This window comes from Mirounga angustirostris, unplaced genomic scaffold, assembly GCF_029215605.1.
Source record: "Mirounga angustirostris isolate CCGP_5_RB_7025 unplaced genomic scaffold, mMirAng1.0.hap1 SCAF_1, whole genome shotgun sequence".
Lineage (NCBI taxonomy): Eukaryota > Metazoa > Chordata > Mammalia > Carnivora > Phocidae > Mirounga > Mirounga angustirostris.
The window spans coordinates 14745326-14767477 of record NW_026991709.1 but is presented as its reverse complement, the minus strand read 5'-3'; the positions used below and the strand labels follow the sequence as shown (position 1 = coordinate 14767477).

The window sequence follows — 22152 nt, the reverse complement described above, 5'->3', positions numbered from 1 at the left end:
ACCCCCATGGGGGATAGTAAATGGCATCAAATTGTTATACAAATTAAATATTCACCATCGACTTGCTTTAGGAATAGAAATTCTATAATCACTTTTTTCATTGAAGATGAACTTTCAATTTTAGCTCATTGCTCCTAAAAATAATGTTTTGCAAAATTTAAAGAAGAAAGACGTTCTCAGACAAAAAGAATAGTTGCAGATTTAAACAATATATGGTCAAGCCACCCCAGCAAGAGCATGTAAATTATTCTTTATGTACTGCAAGGCAGCCTCAATTTCATGCTGTATTTCATGGACAACCCATCAGTAATTCCCAAATTTCTCATTATCTCCACCTACTGGTAACTTGGTGTATATTATTGCCTCCTGAGGCCTATGGAAAGAGCCATAGTAGTACTTACTGGCTAGGTTAGGAAAAAAAATGACTCTCCACCACGATTTGAATGTATGAGCGGTCCTACCGCTTGTATCTGAATGTAATTTGTCTTTCAGTGATCCCTCTGCACACTGTCTTTGAAAGAAAAGCTATAGTTCTCTTTTACTCAAAAAAGAAGGAACAAAGGAAAGGATAGGAGAAGGCTTGTCTTCTTTCAGATTTAATGTTGATTAAAGTAAAAACTCTGCTCACTATGCATGCATCTTATACTTCACGAGCTAAAAGCATGACCAAAGTGGAAGTCTCCCAAACCAATCTCACTTATGCTAATTCAATTAACACTCATTATAAATAAAAAGTAAAAAAAAAATCTAAGACCATTACCAAATGAGACTGGACGCTGAGACAAACAGAATGAACAAAGACATATGGTTACCCTATGGGTAAGAATCTAGTTATCTGGGCGCCTGGGTGGCTCAGTTGGTTAAGCGACTGCCTTTGGCTCAGATCATGATCCTGGAGTCCTGGGATCGAGTCCCGCATCGGGCTCCTTGCTCAGCGAGGAGTCTGCTTCTCCCTCTGACCCTCCCCACCTCATGCTTTCTCTCTCTCTCAAATAAATAAATAAAATCTTTAAAAAAAAAAAAAGAACCTAGTTATCTATGCCTTGACTTAGTGGATAAAAGTCTGGGGCAGAACTGCTGATTCCGGGGTTATCAGCTGCCTGGATGTTTAGCTGAATGCTGTAACAATAGAATATTTGCCTTGGTCTTGAGTTTTGTTTTGTTGCTGTTGTTTTCAAACAAGTGTTAGTAACCGAACAACCGAAAAGCAGGAGCAAGTTGGGACTTTATCAGACCTACAGGACTGGCGATATTGGGCCTACTTACTAATAAATGTTGGAATGTATTAGATATTTCATTTAGAGACTTGATTTTTTTTCATTATTATTATTATTTAGTTTTTATTTTAATTCCAGTGTAGGTAACATACAGTGTTATATTAGTTTCAGGTGTACCATATAGTGATTCAACACTTGAGACTTGATTTCTTATGTCAGTTGAGTGGGGTGACTGGACTGGAACGTCTAACTTCCTACTGGAGAGCTTAACTCCACTTTTGCATGTACTTTAGGATATATTTTATTGGAGTAACCTCCTTTCCAAAATTATTAGTGTATTTAATACCCATTACAATTTGTAATTATTTTATGTAAAAACACTGAAATTTCGAACTCCATAGAGAACAAAAGGCCACAATGGTTTGTAGTCTTAAAAATGTGTTTCTAGGTTTTATCATATGAAGGTATGGAGTGGACATTAAAGATGAAATAATTTCTTTCAAACCAAAAAGACAGTTGATGATTTTATTTTTTAAGGTAAAAGAAAAAAAATATATATATATATTTATTTATTTATTTATTTTAGAGAGAGAGAGAGCACGAGTGGGGAGGAGCAGTGGGAGAAGTAGAGGTCGACTCTGTGCTGAGCACAGAGCCCGATGTGGGGCTCAATCCCACAACCCTGAGATCATGACCTGAACTGAAATCAAGAGCTAGATGCTCAACTGACTGAGCCACCCAGGCACCCCTTAAGTAAAAAATTTTTGAATGATAAATACAAATACAGAAATATCCAGTCAGGTATTTAGAAGTAGTTTTGAAGACACAGAGTAAACAGATCATATAAAAACATATATGCGAGTGCCATGTAACATATTTTTATTTACACTTGCATTTTTCCATTTTGTAAAATTTTAAATAAATGCACTAGGAGAAATAACTAGGAGATATTAAGAAAGATATTAAGAAAGAAACATGTTTCAATATTGCATGTTTATATAACTACAAGAAAGCTGTTCTGACATCTTTCTTCAGTGAATGTGTTTTCCGATTACCGGAATTCAAATTATTGCTAAACCATAATAGGTAACAATACAAGTCAAATTTGTAAGCTAATGTTAGGACAGAGATCGATAGATAGCATGGATCTTGACATAGCTGGTATTGTGGTAAATTTCTAGACATAGTAGGTATTATGCTCAAACATAAGATTCGTAGAAGCCAGATCCACAAGTTGGTTGGTAGAAAGCAGACTGGCAGCTTCTAGAAGAGTAGAGTGGACGGTAAAAGCTGGATCTACACCCCAGGGATGAAAAAGCACTGGGACTATAGCCCACTGATTGGAAAGCACCCAATCCAAAGCCCAGAGAGGGAGAGCCGCAACCCAAAGATTGAAAGCCGTTGGAGCCAAAGCCCAGAGACCCGGTGTAATTTGTCTGGCAGGGACTGAAGAGTGTGGAGGTCCTCAACGGGTAGCAGGACATCTGGCAGGGTTTGGACACCGGGTAGGACATCGGGCAGCTGGTGGGCTCACAGCAGGTCTCCTGACAGCCATTGGAGAGGGAGGAGCCCAGCTGACAGGTGCTGGGAGAGCGGAGGTTGGTGTTGCAGAATTGGTTGCTGGGGTAGGATGAGCCACAGAAAGATCCTGGGTAGCACAGGTGTTGCCCAAGGGACTGGGAGGGGAAGTTTCCAGAGCAGCAGTTGTAAGATATGGTGAGAGGAGATGTGCTGTACAAAGAGAAGGTTCTGAGTTTGAATGCCACTTCTTGGACTGGGGCATTTATATACCCTTATCATTGGGTGTGCCAGCTACATGATACATAAAAACAGGTTACCTTCTGCTTTTAATTGAACTGAAACGTTCATCATAATCAAGCGTATGTAGTGTTTGTGGTTTTACAACTGGAAAGTGCAGTAATGTTTGTGCCTTGGAATTCAGGTAATAGTGTTGAATCTTCAAAGCTATTAGTCATCTCCCTCTGCCAAAGGTCACCCAGCAGATCACTCAGAGAACTGCTTCAGAGGTAGACAGTGTCTGGGATGAGGAAAGCTGGCTTAACTAAAAATAATTGATACCCCTTTCACAATCTGTCTCAAAATTGTTGCCATCTGGATAGCAAAGTTGCTAACTAACTGATCCATTCATAGTCATTTCTTTTAAACAAAAACACACATTGATTGTTGTCAAGCAAGTTTACTTAATGAATAATGTCGTCAGGAAGCAGCAGGGGTAATATGCAAGATGTATGAGGATTTTTTTTTTTTTAATCAGATCTCAATTTGAACAGCTTCGGTGAAATATTAACTGAGGTTCCCTTATTTCCCATGTTCCTGCTTAAACTGTGGGCAGACTTATAGGAGTCGATCTTAGTTTTTCTTCCTTTTGTGTGTGTGTTTATGGTGGCATACATTAAATATTAAAATCGCTTTATATTATTTTGGAATGTTAGAGGTGATTCATCCAAAAAAGCATTAAAAAATCACAAAGATGTGACAAAAACACCCCCATGTATTTCTATCTCTAATCAGAGGCAGTGTTTATCACTAAAAAAATTCCCCAGAACCTGGAAAATGTTCTTGTTCTAAAGAAAGTTTATAAGGTAATTGCCTTGAAGTATTAGACCAAAGGAACCATCTTAAGGAGATTCTTCCTTGCCTCAGAAAGCAACATACATCACTTTGACTTAAATTGTTTTCAGGTGTTTCTGACAAGTATTACAAAATTTCTAAAATAATGGTCATTTTTTTTCTTGTTCTATGACTTGTATTCCACTTCTATGTAGTAGGCTAATGAAGATTGATACCTTGAGGAAGAGGAGAGATTGAGAAGGTTTATCTTCCTGTGGCTTCTGTGATGTTCGATTCGTTCCTTTCACACTAAAGCATTTCCCTTCCACTCCTGAACAAAAGGGTTGGAATGTAAAATCCTCCATTTGGTTGAGGAGAGAATGTTCAAAAATTACCGAATATCTGACTCATAGAATATTCTTTCATAGAAATAGCTGATCTAAGAGTGGATGACATTGAAGCAAACAAGCAAATTCAATTTAGGTGAGTTGAATACCTATATGCATGTTTTGATGTTCAGTATTTTATTCACAAGTAAAATGGGAAGGTTTGGGATCTAGTAGAATGCTTTTTGCTATTCATAATTAAGAAGCCTAATAAATAAGAATCGTTCATTTTAGAAACAGAGGACAAACTATATTTAAGAGATAAATGAAACATGCTTGAAAGCCAATTTGTCTACTCAAAATGTTCAGACCCATAAAGTTTACAATTTGGGAATTTAGCAATTATCTCCAGTCCCCTACCAGACTGGAATTCCATTTACAATATCCTGACAAGGTATTCCCAGTGCCCTCAAGATGGACATCTCATTATCTACAAAAGTGGCTTGTCTTAGATTTTTAGCTGAATCTTCCCTTAAAACTTCCACCTAGTAATCTCAGTTCTTTCTAGAATAAGTCTCAGCTCATTTCCATTAAACAACATATTAGTTTTTGAAGATGGGTGTCTTATGAGGTTTGCCCACTCCCACAGGTTATTTTAAGCCATTTCCTGCACCCATGCACTACTCTACTTGTGGTTGTCAATGACGCACTTGATGGGAGAGTCTAGAAAAATACTTATGATACTAGTCCTCTAGGCAGAATATATATGTCACTTGATACATGTGTCACATCAGAGGTCCCAATGGCATTCACTCTTTATTTCACATTATCATCTGTTTTTATTCCCTCCCATCCCATATCAACTTATAAAGATCATTTGTAACTATGAATTCTTCCAACACTTGATCGTTCCTTGAAGTCTACATCGGGTAGACACTTTCTTAATTTCTTGATTTTATTTACCTTCTGCAGTAAAATTACCACCCTATGAATGGAAACTAAGAGAACAAAGGCCCATTTTTAATGTGCAGTACTTATTCTTTTGTTCTCAAAACATCAACCCTACCAAAAATTTACTTAAACTTTATGGGGATTAAGCTTGATATTTTATCAATGACTTCTATCAAAAAGCAAGTCAAGTTCAGGGCAAGGATTCCTTGACTTCAGTATTTTTACAATGTAATCTTCAAGGTACTCCTGCAAATATTGGACACTTTCTTCTTCTTCTTTTTTTTTTTTTTTTAAGATTTTATTTGTTTGAGAGAGAGTGAGAGCATGAGCAGATAAGGAGGAGGGCCCGGGGGAGAGGGAGAAGCAGACTCACCACTGAGCAGGGAGCTCCACACAGGACTCTATCCCAGGAACCGAGATCACAACCTGAGCAGAAGGCAGATGCTTAACTGACTGAGCCACCCAGGCACCCCTGGACCCTTCATTTTTTTATTTTATTTTATTTATTTATTTCAGAGAGAGAGCGCACAAACGAAAGAGCAGAAGCAGGGGGAGCAGCAGAGGGAGAGGGAGAAGCAAACTCCCTGCAGAGCAGGGAGCCCCACGCAGGGGCTCAATCCCAGGACTCTGGGATCATGACCTGAGCTGAAGGCAGATGCTTAACTGACTGAACCACCCAGGAGCCCCTGGACCCTTCATTCTTTTTTTTTTTTTTAAATATTTTATTTATTTATTTGACAGAGAGATAGCGAGAGCAGGAACACAAGCAGGGGGAGTGGGAGAGGGAGAAGCAGGATTCCCGCCGAGCAGGGAGCCCGATGTGGGACTCGATCCCAGGATCCTGGGATCATGACCTGAGCCGAAGGCAGACGCTTAACGACTGAGCCACCCAGGCGCCCTGGACCCTTCATTCTTAAATCAAAAACTTACACACTCAAAAGCAGCTTGGGTACTTGTGCTGTAAGAAAACCAAAATCCAAATGTGTAGGACACTCACTTAGCTTTTCTACCAATTAAGAGTGGGTTATTTCTTCTATAAGGTCCACAAGATGTGGAAGATGAAACAGATATTAAGGACTGGGGGTTGTTTTTTTTTTTTCTGTTCTCAACTGGGTTCCTAAACTTGGAACAAAATAAATATGCCCTCCAGACCACAAAGTATTTTTTTAGAACTTTAAACGGAGCAAAATTCTCACTGTATTATCCATTCAGATTCAATTATCACTGTATTACCCATTCAGATTCAATTCAGGGATAGGATGAATAAAACACCAATCTTATAGGGACAATTACCATACAATTATATTCATCTACCCAAGCTAGTTGAATGAGAGATGACATCTTTACTCATAAACAATTGCTTTGAAAACCTAATGAAATTCTTTCATTTAAAAGTTTGCTTTTGTAAAAAAAAAAAAAAGCCTTTGAAGGTTAATGTATTTCATTTTGACTGGAGACTAATTAAGCATTCTTATTAAGATGGGCACATGCTACTAACTCATTGCTAGGGTATATAAGCATCCGGTAGAAGGCAACAGTCACACTCACCAAACCTCTCTGCAACTCAGCTGAACTCAGAACTCGACATGCATTACAATTGCAGCCCTGGAAACTTCTCCTCCTGCTCTCTTGGAGGTTACCTGGGGTACCCAGGTTCCCCCTATGATTCTTTCTACCCCGGCAATGAAAGCTACTCTCCCTGCACCTACCAGCTGGGTTCCTCTGTCTTTGGTGGCTATCAGGAGACCTGCTGTGAACCCACCAGCTGCGGGACGTCCAGTGCTGGGGCCAGACCCTACCAGACATCCTGCTTCCGCCCAAAGAATTCCTTCTTCTTCAGTCCCTGCCAAACAAATTACATGGGGTCTCTGGGATGTGGAAATATTGGCCTTGGGCCTTTTGGTTGTGGAAGCACTGGTTTCCAATCTCTGGGCTGTGGGTCCAACTTCAGTCGTCCAACTTACTTTTCTTCTAGGAGCTGCCAGTCAACTTGTTACCAACCAGCCTTTAGCTCTCACTTTTTTAGATCAACTTGCTGAATATTCCCCATTATCTCACTGTTATGTCTGTACTTTATGAAATCTTAACATGTAGCCTGTCCAATATCTGCGATTGCTGATGATCTGCATCACCAAGACTCGCCATCACCATCTCTCCCAGAAGTATGTGATTCATTGTGGACAAAGTAACCTTGACCTGTGACCTTTTCTAAATCAGACATATGAGATAAGCCTTGAATGTTCATTTTTATGTCAATGCTCAGGGTCCCTTTCGTTACTCTCTAAGATTTTTCTCTTATTTTTCTCCTAGGATTCTTTCACTTAAGTGTATTTCAAATTGAATTGACATTTAAAATAAACTTTTCTCTACCATGAATTATGGCATTCCATTTTTCTTATTCATATAATACATTTGTTGAATGTATCCAGTACCTGCAACAGTCTTCATTAGGTAAGCACCTTTTTTTGTTGTTTTGTTTGTTTCATAGGTTTTATTAATATGTTACTGAATAGAAAACAAGGAATTTAAAGGATAATTAAAAATCTGATATATCTTGTGCTCACTTTGGCAGCACATATACTAAAAAAATGTGATATATCTTACAGGTTAAGGATTTATGTACACTGCTAGATGAATTTGTTTATTTAACTGCTTTAGAAAATTTTGTTTTTAGTTAGGCATTCACTGCAAAATATTTATTGAGGTTTTTTTATGATTTTATTTATTTATTTGTCAGAGAGAGGGGGAGAGAAAGACAGAGAGCAAGCATAAGCAGGGGGAGCTGTAGGCAGAGGGAGAGGCAGACTCCCCGCATAGCAAGCCCGATGGGGGACTCAGTCCTAGGACCCTGGGATCATGATCTGAGCCAAAGGCAGCTGCTTAACCTACTGGCGTCCCTACTGAGTTTTGATTATAGAAAAGGCATTGTGCTGAACAAAGGCATAAATTCCCTGCCTTCATGAAGTTCACACACGTACAATTCTAACTTACCATCATGCAGCAAGCGCAAAAATGGGGACAAAAATTAAAAGTTTCAATAGGAATACAGAGAACAGGGACTTCGAAAAAAGTGTGAGGGGAAAAAAAGTGTGAGGAAATTGCATAAAACTCATTACTGACAATCCAAAGAATTAGCATTTCATATTAAAAGAAATAACTCTTGTTGATCTAATGTGTCAGTTATAGTCCTTTGAGAAATAGCTACCAAACAGGGTTTGACCTAAAAGAAATTTATTGGAGAAAATGCCTGTCAGGGAAAATGGAGAGGTAGCTGGAGAATTCTGGGAGGGTCATCACACCATGATGCGGATCTGAATTCAGTGAAGAAAAGAGAGAAGCAAAGAAGGGATGTTGGGTTGGAATAACCTTCTTCAGGGCAGTTCCAAGTTACCCATCAAAGGAGTTCAGTGTCTCACAGAGATGGGCCTGCCTTAGTATCCCTGCCAAGCTCAGTAACTGGCCAAGAAGAAGGCATGTTATGACGTCGGCATGAACGCGGTGGTAGATTCAGAGACTGGCAGCTGGAGATGTCAGTCAATCATGTTCCCTGCAGAGGGAGGTGTGAGAGCTATGTTTTCATAGCTTCCATGATGTTCATTCTGATTTACAATAAATGGTGAAATGATAAATGAAAAGATGGATTTTTTCATGAATTAAGTTCAGTATCTTTTTTTTTTACTTAGTTTGATCAAAAAATTAATTACTGTAACAAACCCTATCTAGGACTCAGTGAGTGAAACTCTAACTCTACAGCTGAATATGAAAAGGAGTTGAGAATTATTGGATGGTCATCTTTGATTTTAAATATAACTAATGTATTAAACATGCTGGACCCAGTAGGGCATAATTAGGAAATTGCTTCATCTTTCTCCTGCTATTCAATTTCACACTTGACCTGAGGGCTCTAACTAGCCTGGATCTCTGAACAATTCCATGGGCAAATCTATGATCACATTAAGATATTAAGAAACATCTTTATCTCACATTAGTAGTTAATTCCAATCCAGTAGAAATTAAAAACCAGGCTTACAGCTACATCAAGGCTTCTCCCTTTTCCCTTAATTTAGGCCTGTCATGTAATTCGGTAGGCCACTGGTGACATGATCATTTGATTTAACTTCCTTGCTCTACCTTGTCTTCCATCAAAGTGCTGCTTCTGACTTCTCCTGTTCAAACCAGAGAGAAAGGACAGGAGGAAAGAAAATGAGAACTCAGTCATCCGTCTCAGTACGGTTTAGACTCCCTGTGTCAATGTGACTTCTTTGTTTCAGGAAACTTTTCCTAAGAAAAGATGAGATTAAACCAATGAACCATTTCACTGTATGCTTCAGGAAAACTCCTATGGACTAGGTTTTTGGAGAAAATGGTCTGTAGACATGGAAAAACAGAGCCCAAAGTAAGCAACCATTTGCTTATCGAGAGGCTTGTTATCAGTATGTTCTCTTTGCTATGCTGACGTCCTAAAGTACCATGTAATAAGTTTGCCCAGTCCCAATCAATTTCCTGCCTTGACACCATTTGAACCCAGAATCTCACTTTTAACACCTCTCTTTGGAATCACAGCTAAAGCTCTCCTGGTGTCTGCCCCTCACTGCAAGAAGTTCGGCTATACTTCATTTTGCTTAAGTAACAGATTGGTGATACTCTAAGGTGTTCGGAGGGACATAAAAGTCTTCACTTAGCTAGTGCTACTGTGATTCTGCCTTTGCTGCTGAATATCCTCAGTTTTCACAGGTGTCTGAGTACTGGCTCTTTCCCTAGTGGAGACTGTGGTGTGTTTTCCAGAAGCCATCTTGTTATCACCCCACCCAACTCCCTGGAATCTTCTGCACTGAACCATTCACCTGACAGCACACTCTTCCACAACTTCTCGTTAGCTTCTCACCCTCAGTTCCTACCCACCATCAGGGCTACACCCCATCCAGCTTTCTTCTGCTAGCATCCATTTGCTCTAGAGACAGACCTCTTGGTCCAGAGGAAACATAAACACTAGCTGCCTATCCATGGAAGCAGCGTTTGCTCCTAGAGCAGCTTTCTTTCACTCAGCCAATGCTAATGACTCACTGGAGCTTTTTAAGAGAGAAACAGAGAATACTAGTCACCCTAACTCACAGCCTCCAAGAAACATAGATAATCTTCTGCATTGTCCCCTCAGTGACACTAGGGCACAAAATCCCACAGATATTCCATTCCTTTTATTAACATGACACGTTTAGTGAATGCATCCTGTACTTTCAAAGGTCTTCACTGGGTCAACATTATTTGTTTCCTTTGTTTCTGTATTTTTTTTTTTTTCTGGACAAAAAGAAGAAAGGTTAAATAAGAGTTGAAATATATGACATAGCTCCTGTTTGAGAGATTTATATTCTCTCAGAAGTGCATTTATTCATCTAATTGCTTCAAAAATTTTTGTTTTCAGTTAAGCATTCATTGAACAAACATTTGTTGAGCTCCTATTATATAAAATATTCCTATTGTATAGGATCAGATTACTGTCGCCACTTCTGGCCAGCCACCACTGTCCGTGCATGGTCCTCATGACTTTCCCTCCCTTCACAAGAAAGGAGAAGCACTGTATGTGTGTGTGCGTGTTGTGAAGGGGGTGGGGGGTTGATACCCTTCTACCAGAATGAACTATTTGAAAGTAAACTTCTCCCCCTTATGAATGTCTAAGCTTCTCTTGATGGTTGAAACGTTCTCAAAAACTATAAAACAGTGTGGCCACATCTTCTCTTCAGGATGTGACTAGAGAAAGAGAGATACGTATGGACAAAGAGAGAGACACACACACACAGAGATTTAAGGAATTGGCTCACATGACTGTGAGGTCTGGCAAGTACAAAACTCCTAGGGCAGTCCAGGGGGCTGAAAACTCAGGCAGGTTTCTTTTTTTTTTTTTACCCTTTTTTTTAATTATGTTATGTTAATCACCATACATTATATCATTAGTTTTTGATGTAGTGTTTCATGATTCATTGTTTGTGTATAACACCCAGTGCTCCATGCAGAGCGTGCCCTCTTTAATACCCATCACCAGGCTAACCCATCCTTCCACCCCCTCCCCTCTAGAACCCTCAGCTTGTTTCTCAGAGTCCATAGTCTCTCATGGTTTGTCTCCCCCTCCTATTCCCCCCCTTCATTCTTCCCCTCCTGCTATCTTTACCATCTTGAGGTAAACCTCAAGGAGAAACCTTTGTTCTTGCTCTTAAGGCGTTAACTGATTGGACAAGACCCACCCACATTATCTAGAACAATCTCTTTAAAAGTAAACTGATTGTAAATGGTAATTAAATCTACAAAATGTGTTCACAACAACACAAAACTAGTATTTGACCAAACAACTGGGCACCATAACCTAGTCCAGTTGACACATAAAAATTATCTACCACAATCTCTGTTCTCTTGAAAATCTGGGCTGAGGGTATCTATTTCATAACATATACAGTATAAATTGGTGCAAAAGACTTTAAGCAAGAGTAAATTAAAATTTTACTTGTAAGTAATCTTCCTCTCAGTTCATAAAATTATTTTCATACTTTTTTTAGATCATTTTTCATATTCTTAAGTCTAATTTGTAAGAGAGATTTCTAGCAGTTTCATAATTGCTCACTGGGATATGGAAACCTCTTAATATGTGTCTATGTGTGTTCATAAGAACAATTTCTTTTCTGCTAATGATCTCTCCAGTGCAGTCCTGCTAGGAACATAACTTTGGCCTAGCTGTGCACGAGACATATTAGGGCAGAGGGCCATGTTCAGGGAATTTGTTTCCAAGAAAATTTCCTTTTAAAGAATCATTTATTTATTTTAGAGAACGAGAGAGCACGTGAACGAGGGATGGGGGTGCAGAGGGGAGGGAGAGAGAGAATCTCCAACAGACTCCCCACTGAGCATGGAAACCAACAAGGGGCTCCATCCTACAACCCTGAGATCATGACCTCAGCCAAAACCAAGAGTCAGCCACTTAACTAACTGAGCCACCCAGGCGCCCGACCCCCACCCCCGAGATAATTTTTAATCTATTTGCCCACCTTACGCTATTTCCGGTCATCATATTTCTCATGTTTGCTTCATTCATTAGCTTTTGTCATACTCCATCCCATTTTTATCATGCCTTTCTTTTATCATTCTCTACCTTTCTGCTTTGCTTCCTGTACTTTAACCAAGCGTTCATTCTCTTTATAGTTTCCACAGCTCTTGGAACTACTATCATTTGCATTGGGTACTTCTTTGTCAGGATATGGGTGTCTTGTGCATTGTAAGATGTTTAGCAGCTTCCCTGGCCCCTTCTACTAGATGCCAGTTACACTGCCACCCCCCATCCACACACACACACACACCCTATCCCCCTTGTGACAATCACATATGTTGCCAGACATTACCAACTGTCCGCCAGAGGCACAATTATTCTTTGTTTAGAACCACTGATTTAGATGGGTATCTGGGGAATGAGCTGCTTGGGATAGTTCTTAACTGTGAACACCAGACCTATCCCCTATTTGGGATGGAGATAGGACAGTGAAAATAAAATACTGTATTACTCCAAGCATGCATAAGGTGTTATAAGTGATGACTACTGAATAAATAAATAAATTTCATAAATCTAAAATAATGTTGAGCTACTTACTTGGTAAATATTATTCCATTATTGCATATGAATGTAGTAATTGTGATGATATTCATAATCATAATGACCTGTTCAGCTGCAATTAGAGGGAAAAAAAAAATGACACTTTTTGTGACCAATTTCTCAGTCGCAGAACATCTAAGTTGTCTATTGGGATCATACTCACTCTCCGATCATCCTGGACCAAGGAGAAATAGCAAGACTTAGATTATCTTCTCACTATATTGCAGATAATTAAGACCAACCAAGACCAATTTCTGGCTTATGGACTCTGCTTTAATATCTTTGGGTATTCTTAGGGCTTCCTTCAATTTACCTGACTCATTCTGTGTACTCCACGAAGAAAGACTTCAACTCTTAGTATCGGCCAGCAGTGATGGAGCTGATCATAAACTACATTTCTTCATTTTGAAGCTTTGAAGCTGATATCACGGGTTTCACTCTCTAAGTATCTCAACACCACATTTCAATGTATCATATGAGCACTTCACTAACTATGAACTTCTTCAGCTGTGTCTACCAAATACTTCATGCTAACAAGCATCTGCTCAAAGGGATTCATATTTCAAAAACAAGAAAACAAGTTTATTAAACAAATATTTATCTGTCCCTGCTACATGACAGGGTTTATGTTAAGTCCTGGAGGATGCAAGTTTAAGCAACAATGTAATGGAATTGACACAGGTCTATCAAAATTATGAACTAACTGTAACTTTAGTCAGACTGGCAGAGTTTCACGAGAAAAAAAATGAAGATTGGAGGACTTTTTCCAGAAGAAGTAAAGCTCAAGTTAAGACCTTGAGGATAATGCATTTGGACAGGCAGAGTAAAGATACAGGAAAGGGAGTAGGACAAGCACAGTATGCAAAGCACTTGTTTGAGGAAGGGCAAGAACCTTCCCTTTGCATTTGGAAAAGAGCTTGAACTAGAAAGGCTATTTGGCCATGGATATCGTGCTAACAAATTTTGATTATATTATGAAAGGACCTGGAGAACAGTGGAAATTTCTGAGTAGTAATTCTAGAATTTCCTTCTGTCACCTAAATTTAATATGCTTTTGGGAGACATATTTTTAAATAAGAACTTTTATTTGATGTTTCAGTCAATATTTCATTTACAATGATATTTCTATTTCATTGTTTTGTCATTGGAATCCTGGCCAGAAGGTACTGGAAATATTTTTGTGGTTATGGGCTATATCCTACTTTCCAACTCTTGCCTGCTTATCTGAAAGGAACCCTTAAGACAGGAATGTGATCTTCTACATAATTTGTTACTTTCAGAGTATCATTTAATAAAATGTTAACAACGGATTCATCATTATACCTAAAAATAAAAATTAGTTGTGAAAATTGAGATCATCAGTCTGTTCACTTTTATGTTATTTTTAAAAGCAGTTGTGAAAATTTTGTGGGCTTTTATTTTTAACCGTACATGCTATAGCAATGTATTTTTATAATCCATAGAGCAGTACAAAGAGTTGGGTTGTGTATTTGGCTTTATTTGTTTGTTTTTTTTAATAAAACATCTCAGGTACAGAGAAGTTTATTTGTCCAAAATCACATAGCTAGTCAGTATTATATTATAAACTCAGTTCTACTTTTAAAACTCTATTTTTAAAAAAATCATATAATCGTACACAATGAGTAAAAATAAATAAATAAACAAGAGAGCACTGTCACAATATTCTAGGTAATAAAATGTCTATTTGACTTAATAACGTTTCCAAGCATTTGATATCAAGGAAATAGTGAGCACTACTTTTTTTCGAAGATCTTGGATAATGTCGAATTTAGTTATTAGGAATCTGTGCCATTAACAAATTGCATTTCCACAAATTCATTTTATGAATCTCTACAAAAGGTAAATGAATGCTAAAAAAATTCTAAATAGATATGGCAGGACATATGATGAAATATTTAAGAATATTTATTTGAGCAAGTGAGGTGCAAATTGAAGAATGACAATATGAAATAGTCTAGAGAATTGCATGGTATTACATACAGTTGGAGAAAGAGCCTACCTAGATTTACATATTTGCACAAAAACGGGAGTGTTCATGCACAAGACCTAAGTAAAGAGCAGGCTTTCTTGTATAAGATACAGTACATTCCCAATAAAACCATTGGCTACTAAATTCTCATAACTACTAAATTAGAGATTTCTAACTATTATGATATTGACTTAAGTAATTGGATTTTACATAATTATAGAGGCAACACAAAAAGAACCAGCAAGAAAATTAAGAATATGGAACATTTTAATTTTGTTCTTTCATATGTCATGCTCAGAATATTTTTACTGCATATTGAAACAAAGTAATGAAAGTCTATAATGATAAATTTTAAATTGCTCAAGCTCATAGTACCAGGCTACTGTGAAGCTGTGGTCAATTAATTGTAAATTCATTCTATTTCCTTAAAAATCACGGAATATGCCAATTTTGTACAGATTCTTTTATGAGAAATTAGGATTTATTTAGTTTGTCTATTGTTCCCCGTAACCTCCAAAGATACCCTATATTTCAATGGGTACACATAACTATTCAATATTTATTTATATTTTTTATTCTGTTGCATATATAACCATTTTATGTACACAACCATGTTGTATTTGATATATAAAATGGGCTCTATTAAGAATAAAACTCGACATGAGCTCTATTTTTTTAAAAGATTTTATTTATTTGAGAGAGAGAGAGAGAGAGGCCACAGACACGGGGAGTGGCAGGCAGAGGGAGAGGGAGAAGCAGACTCCCCACTGAGCAGAGAGACTGATGTGACGCTTGATCCCAGGACCATGGGATCATGACCTGAGCTGAAGGCAGATGCTTAACCCACTGAGCCACCCAGGCACCCCGACATGAGCTCTATTAAGAATAAAAATGTTTCCCTTTTTTAAGTGTTTTCTAAAACCAATAGAGTGGGGCGCCCGGGTGGCTCAGTTTGTTTAGTGCCTGACTCTTGATTTCATCTCAGGTCATGATCTCAGGGTTGTGAGATCCAGCCTCTTGCTGGGCTCCATGCTCATTGTGGAGTCTACTTGAGATTCTCTTTCTCCCTCTGCCCCTCCTCTCCCACCCCCAACTCACACTCTCTCTCTCTCACATAAATAAATAAATCTTTAAAAAAAATAAATTCAATAAGACTAAGTAACCAAAGAGAGAGAGATAGAGACAGAGAAAGCGAGAGAGAGGTATTTATTGATAGGCTAAGAGCCTGAGTGTCCTCTGAGTTGGAATGTGGTAAAAGATGACTTAAGATTCCATCACTTACTTTCCACGCATTCTTGAGAAATCTACTTAAGCTTTTTTTCCTTTTAAACTTAATTTAAATTTTTTTCTGGCCCATGAGCTGGTAACTTGGGGTGACTCACATCCTAGCCTCAATTCCTCAATTTCTTCATTTTTACAATTGGATAAAATCATCTATATGGTAGGATTAGTCTAAGGATTTAAAGGAGACATTACATAAAAAAAAAAAAAAAAAACCCACTTGCTATGTAATGGAAGCCAGCTGATAAATGTTAGATTCTATCCACTATTATTTTACTAGTTTTAATTTACATGTCCTCAACCATGGAGATTTCTTCAGTGGATAGTTAATAAACATTTACCGAATGTCAACTGTGTGGTGGTCACTTCACTGTCCTTGGGTTTACTAAGATGAGAAGATAGCTCTTACCCTCAAACAACCTACAGGGCAGTTAAAAAAGAAAAAAAAAGTAGTAGTAAGAAAATCCCATGTGTATTTAAGTGCATTAGAAACAAGTTTTATCTAGCTAAAGAAGAAAATTGTTTTCAAATGCTGTACAATTCAAATGGACACTTGCTGTAGGAGTTTTATTACTTCTCCCTCTATGTATGTGAGTCTTTAAAACTGTATCCAGAACAGCTCTACTGCAGAGTGTCCACACCATTGGAATGGGTGCCAAGGAAGATTCTGGTAGAGCAGAGGCTTTAAAATTTGTGTGACCCTGACCCATACAGAGAAACACATTTTACTTTGGAACTTATTTGTCTCTCTCTTTTCTCTCTCTGTATTTCTCTCTCTCTCTTACTCTTTCCTAAGAACCAAACTTTCAGAAAAAAAAAAATGTGTAAGATGACTCCACCATTTTCTATCCTCTCTCATCCCACCCCATCCCATTCTATTAGTTATCATTCAAAGAAGTACTGATCATCAATAAATAGATTTTGTGACCCACTAATGATACAAGATTCAGATACTGGAAACTTTTGGTATTGAGATTACCCACATGGGAGTTATTAAAGCAGCTAATTCCATGTCTTCCTGCTTGAAATGATCTCAAAAAGTTTCCATTCGTTGATACTGCCCACTGTCTCTCCCCCCAGTAAGTGGAACAAAATTCCTAGTAAACTGTGGTTCAACCACAGGTCACTAGACGTCCACTGAAGAAATTTTAGATTTCTGGACACTTTTTAATTAGATGAAATTGCAAACCTTGGATTGAAAGATAGTTAAGACAAAATCAGAGCCTTTATCCTAAAAGGGATAAGTAACAATTAGAAAGTATATTGACACAAGTTTAAATCCATGTTTTTAAAAAGAACCCACATATATCTCTGCTTATATTAGTGATCCAAGAAAGATGTTAAGTAGATATTCAAGCTTGAATTCTTTTAAGTAATACTCAACAAAGTTTAATGTTTGTATCGTCTTACAGTTTATATGGACTTTAATACACATGCATTATCTCATGAGCACCATCTATTGTATTATTGAAGATATTTATTACTTTCACAAAGATATTGCATTGCAATTTCCTCAAAATGGAGACTTTGCAGGTTACTAATATTCATGACTGGAAGACTTCTCGAAAGAAGGCCAGGGCATTGATTGAGAATTCCTGCAAATTCAGTGATAGGTCCTGGATGCTTCTGAATCAGTCACAGGTGACCAGTTTTTCCACATGGTGAGATATCCCAAGTGTTAATAACTCAATGATGGAAACCCCAGGGATCCTCTGCCCAGATGGTAGAACCCACTCCTAGAATCCCAAGATCTGTTATAAGTTCTTTGCCAAGGATGGGAGAGGGAGAAAGTCAGGGCAGGAAATACAGGGACTGACCACAACACTGGTAGATAGTGGCACTGTGGAAAGAATCACAGCAGTCACTGCGGAATTGGGAACTGTCTTGAAAGGTACTAGGAAGACAATAGATAAAGTGGCTTGGATAGGAAGATTGCCGGAGAGAAGCAAAGGGAGCCCTCAAAGACCTGACTGAAGTTTCCAGAATAACAGATGATAGTCGTTCTGCTGAATTCGTTTTTTTTTTTTTTTTTTTAAGATTTTATTTATTTATTCATGAGAGAGAGAGAGGCAGAGGGAGAAGCAGACTTCCCGCAGAGCGGGGAGCCCGATGCGGGACTCGATCCCAGGATCCTGGGATCATGACCTGAGCCGAAGGCAGACGCTTAACCATCTGAGCCACCCAGGCGCCCTGAATTCGTTTTTAGACAGTGGTGTGAGATAGAGTGTATGACCTGGTACTCTAACCCATAAAGGTTATTAGTGGGTGTGACATCTAGATATGATGAATTGGATCAATCTATCACATTAATGAAATTGCTGGCAGGAATATGTCACATGCATTAATATTTAGTTGAATTTCCTACAAGTTGGTGGTGAGGAAAACCTATTTATATGTTATAAATCTTATAAAATACTTTAATTTTGGAAATCTTTTATCTTTTTTAAAGAAATTGTTTAACATAATTTTAGCCATTAATTCTCAAACATTGAATTGGAGTCTTTTCCATGGCTAAGCATCTAGTACAACCAGAAGTAACTGGATGCCTAAAAAGTAGGCCTTTAAAAATATTCTGATAAAACACCATTATCAGATGAAAAGCTGTAATTTAAACTAATTGCCACCCACCTTTCTTGAGAACTTTTAAAAATATCACATGTATTCAAAGGAACTGTGGGAAACCAAAAGAATTAAAAGTCAACACCTCCCACCATTAAGATACTTAGAATCCAATTAAGGAAATACAATGCAAGTAGAACCCTAGAGCAGGTGAGTCAGAAAGGACTTCTGCATCAGTGAGCCAATCAGTCAACACCCTTTAACTGATTATGTCAGGCAAGTGCTGGGTACAGAGTGGTGAATGAGGCCGAGAAGATTCCTGACCCCAAAGACCTTACATTCCAGTGGCATTACCAGGTTAAGTAATTAAATCAATAATAATCCAAGACAATCATGCCAAGTGCTGATTTTAGCATAGAAACTAATCGATTCCTAGTTTGCCCCTGGCACAGTAATGCCAGATGTCTGTCCCCTTCTTGCCTCTGGCTTTAGTCTAACCCCTCCCATCACTCAGTTAACTAAAAAGAGCATGAGCTGCGGGGAGAGGCAGAAGGAGAGGGAGAGAATCCTCAAGCAGACTGCCCACCGAGCACAAAGCCCACATCACAACTTGAGCCGAAATCAAGAGTCAGATGCTTAACCAACGGAGCCACCCACATGCCCCAAGAGAGGGCTGTGTGTTTTAAAAAAATACAAAAGAGCATATTTCCTTGTGAAAGAAGACTATGTCTACATATTGAATACACTAACCAAGTGTGTCTATGTGAAGACAAAACAAACCAAATGTGACCTACGATAGCATTTGAAATAAGATGTCCTGAATCCTTTCTTGTGGCTCTCTCATACTCATTTATATAAACTGCGGGGCTATCATTACTGGGTGCTTATAGAGTCTGGTCTTTGCATGAAGTATCTTACTTAATTCTCACAACTCTTTGTGGTAGGTACCAAGACAGGAGAAAACAAATCACATGTCCAAGGATACATGCCTAATGGTTTCTGAAACCAGGACTTAGCTCTGTCTGCTTTTCATTCAGTACAGTTCTTTCACAGAAGAGTCTTTGATTTGGTCCCAAACTGCTTTTGCAGATTCATTTCTTACCACACTCCAAATTGTTCATTAATTTCCTCTTAACGCCATGCTTTGATATACCTTTGCTTTTGTTTGGGACATTGCTCTGTTTTTATATTTTGAAATGCTAGACTCTCAGCCTCTTCACAGTTTCACCCTCTCGGAAGAGTCCCTCTGCTTGATGAGATGGTACTTACCATTTTTCTCCTGGTATCATGGCCACTCATGCATGTTTATTTCCCACCATTTGAGTATTACCTTCGTTAAAAATCTAATACAACATCTAGCCCAGTTTTTTTAAAATCATATAGTAGATATTTCATTAATATTTATTACATTGCATTTGTAATTAGAAAAGGCTCCCCAGTCAGTGTTTTAACCATCTGAGCCACCCAGGCGCCCCCCCCTTTTTTTTTTAATGTTTTATTTATTTATTCATGAGAGCCCAGTCAGTGTTTTAAATAATGATCCCTGCAACATTACTCTCCTTGCCAACCTTATAACCATTAAGTAATACGGAAATACTCTGATATAGTGATCATTTTCCTTGTAATTTTCTACTTCTTCAAGAGATAGTGGATAATGTTCTGGTGGGGTGAGGGGTTGACATCACACACTGAAGTACATGCTTAGTTTGTAACAGATGTCCCATAAAATGTGAATTATTGCATAAGGAAATAAATATTGGAACGTCATGTGTAAGCGTCACTAGTTCAGCATTGAGAGTGGGGTCAAAAAGGACCTAGTCCTCTATCTAATTCTCCCACCCTTTCACTAAAGGAATAGGAATATGGTATCCTCAGTGATGACTTTCTGAAAGGTTCAAAAATTGGCTTTTCCTTATGAAAACCATGTTGCTAGGCAACACTTGTGCATTGGTATATTTCTTTCCAAAACCTTCTATCATGAGAACAGTCCATGATTTTTTCACTTGTAATTATCAGAGTCTCTTGAGAAATAAGCCACAATCCAGCCACTAAGCTTTGCTTTGTAGTTTGCATTGCATTTAAGAGGAGATGAGTACTCCACTTGACATCTGAAAACAGAGGTGACTACCAGCAGAGACATTTCCAGAGTGCAAATGGAGTATGATTGATGACATGCCTCAGAAACTACGTCATTTGCCTCTCGGTGTGTTCCCTAATTCTGATCTGTAGGAGGTACTTGCCTTACAAAGGCTGTGCTCTGCAAGAAACATAGGAAATCATGTTTTCTGTTATTGAGACACAACCTCTGTGTTAAGTGTTAAAAATCAACTATCTGACAAAGCTCTTTCTCTAGAGTATTAGTGTCCAACACACTAAAACTCTGAAATGTTTCTTCAAGAAAGTATAAGAATAGCTTTTCATATTCAATTTTACATTTGCCATGTGTCCTGAAATTATAATAAACTATATATATTATAATATATAAACCATATATAGCAATAAACTATATATAATATACGTAAATTTATATACATAAAAGTTTATATATACAAACTATATCTATTGCAATAAAATATATATTTTATCTCTATATTTTATCATTGTATTATATGATACATTTCACATATCATATATACATCATTTTATTTTTGTTGACTAGTACTTTCTGTACACCATAGGTTAGTTTCAAAAATCTATACTCTTTAATAGGTAAAAAGAAAGAAGTTTTGTTAATAATTTTTCTTTAGGAGTCATTAAACAACATTCTAGGACATTTGTGTCCTAATCTGGCATTGATTTTTAACGAGAATAGTTCTACATAAAGTCCAGAAGATCCTCAGCAAGCTGGCATTGGAGGACAACCACCCAAAGCATAAGTTATGGAAAACTAGGTCATGCTCACCAGTTTCTACCTCAACAGAAATGTCAGGCTTCATAGAACAAAGAATTTAGGCTTGGAAATAAAGAAAGGAAAGTTTGAAAAGTTTTATTCCAATCTTAAAATGGCTCTTAGTTGGCCTATAAATGATACTTAAAGTAGAAACTTCCAGCCCAGGATTTGGGCTCCAGAATAATATTAGAAGAGACAATGGGCAGTCTTGAAAGATATTCATATGATCAATGAGATGACGAGGTTCAGAAGGAGTGAATGAAAGAGTTCTGAAAATTATTTAGAAATCTCAAAATGTGGTGAACAGAGTGAACAATTGTAATACGCCCCCTGGTGTACAAGGGCACCACTGCAGCCATTTTGCTTGACTCCAGTTACAGAAGATTTCTATAGAATCTTGAATTGTGAGAAAATCGTACAGATTCTCTTCCCAATTGTGATTTTTTTTTACTTTAAAATGTTGTTTTCTTTATAATCCTATCTAATGAGCACCTCATTTACATTACCTCTGCTGTTCAAACCATCTGCCCTCTAGTAAAGTCCAATCACCTTTAGTATAGAGAAGCTAGACTTTATGTGTTAAGCAATATTGTAAATTAGGAAAATGCTCTGTGAAGGAGAGACTCCTTCCTTTTTTCAGAGCTTTCTGTCCTTCTGGGTTATCCTTTTAAATTTCCTCTTTCCAAACACCTACCCTATCTCCCATAAAATGCCTTATTTTCCCTGGAGCATTTTTG

General features: G+C 37.9%; 2 protein-coding genes across 2 annotated transcripts; one reads left to right on the top strand and one right to left on the bottom strand.

Moving 5' to 3' along the window:
• Positions 1–2416: 2416 nt before the first annotated feature.
• LOC123834420 (keratin-associated protein 13-1-like) lies at positions 2417–4153 on the bottom strand. Its single transcript, XM_045863570.2, has 3 exons — positions 4025–4153; positions 3056–3147; positions 2417–2948 (listed from the first exon to the last, which is right to left on the bottom strand). Exons 1-3 carry the CDS (start codon positions 4151–4153, stop codon positions 2417–2419), a joined length of 753 nt encoding a protein of 250 aa, XP_045719526.2.
• A 2498-nt stretch (positions 4154–6651) lies between these two features.
• Positions 6652–7104, top strand: LOC123834461 (keratin-associated protein 15-1). The gene has a single exon (XM_045863600.2). The coding sequence runs from the start codon at positions 6652–6654 to the stop codon at positions 7102–7104; it is 453 nt and encodes a 150-aa protein (XP_045719556.2).
• Positions 7105–22152: the final 15048 nt, after the last annotated feature.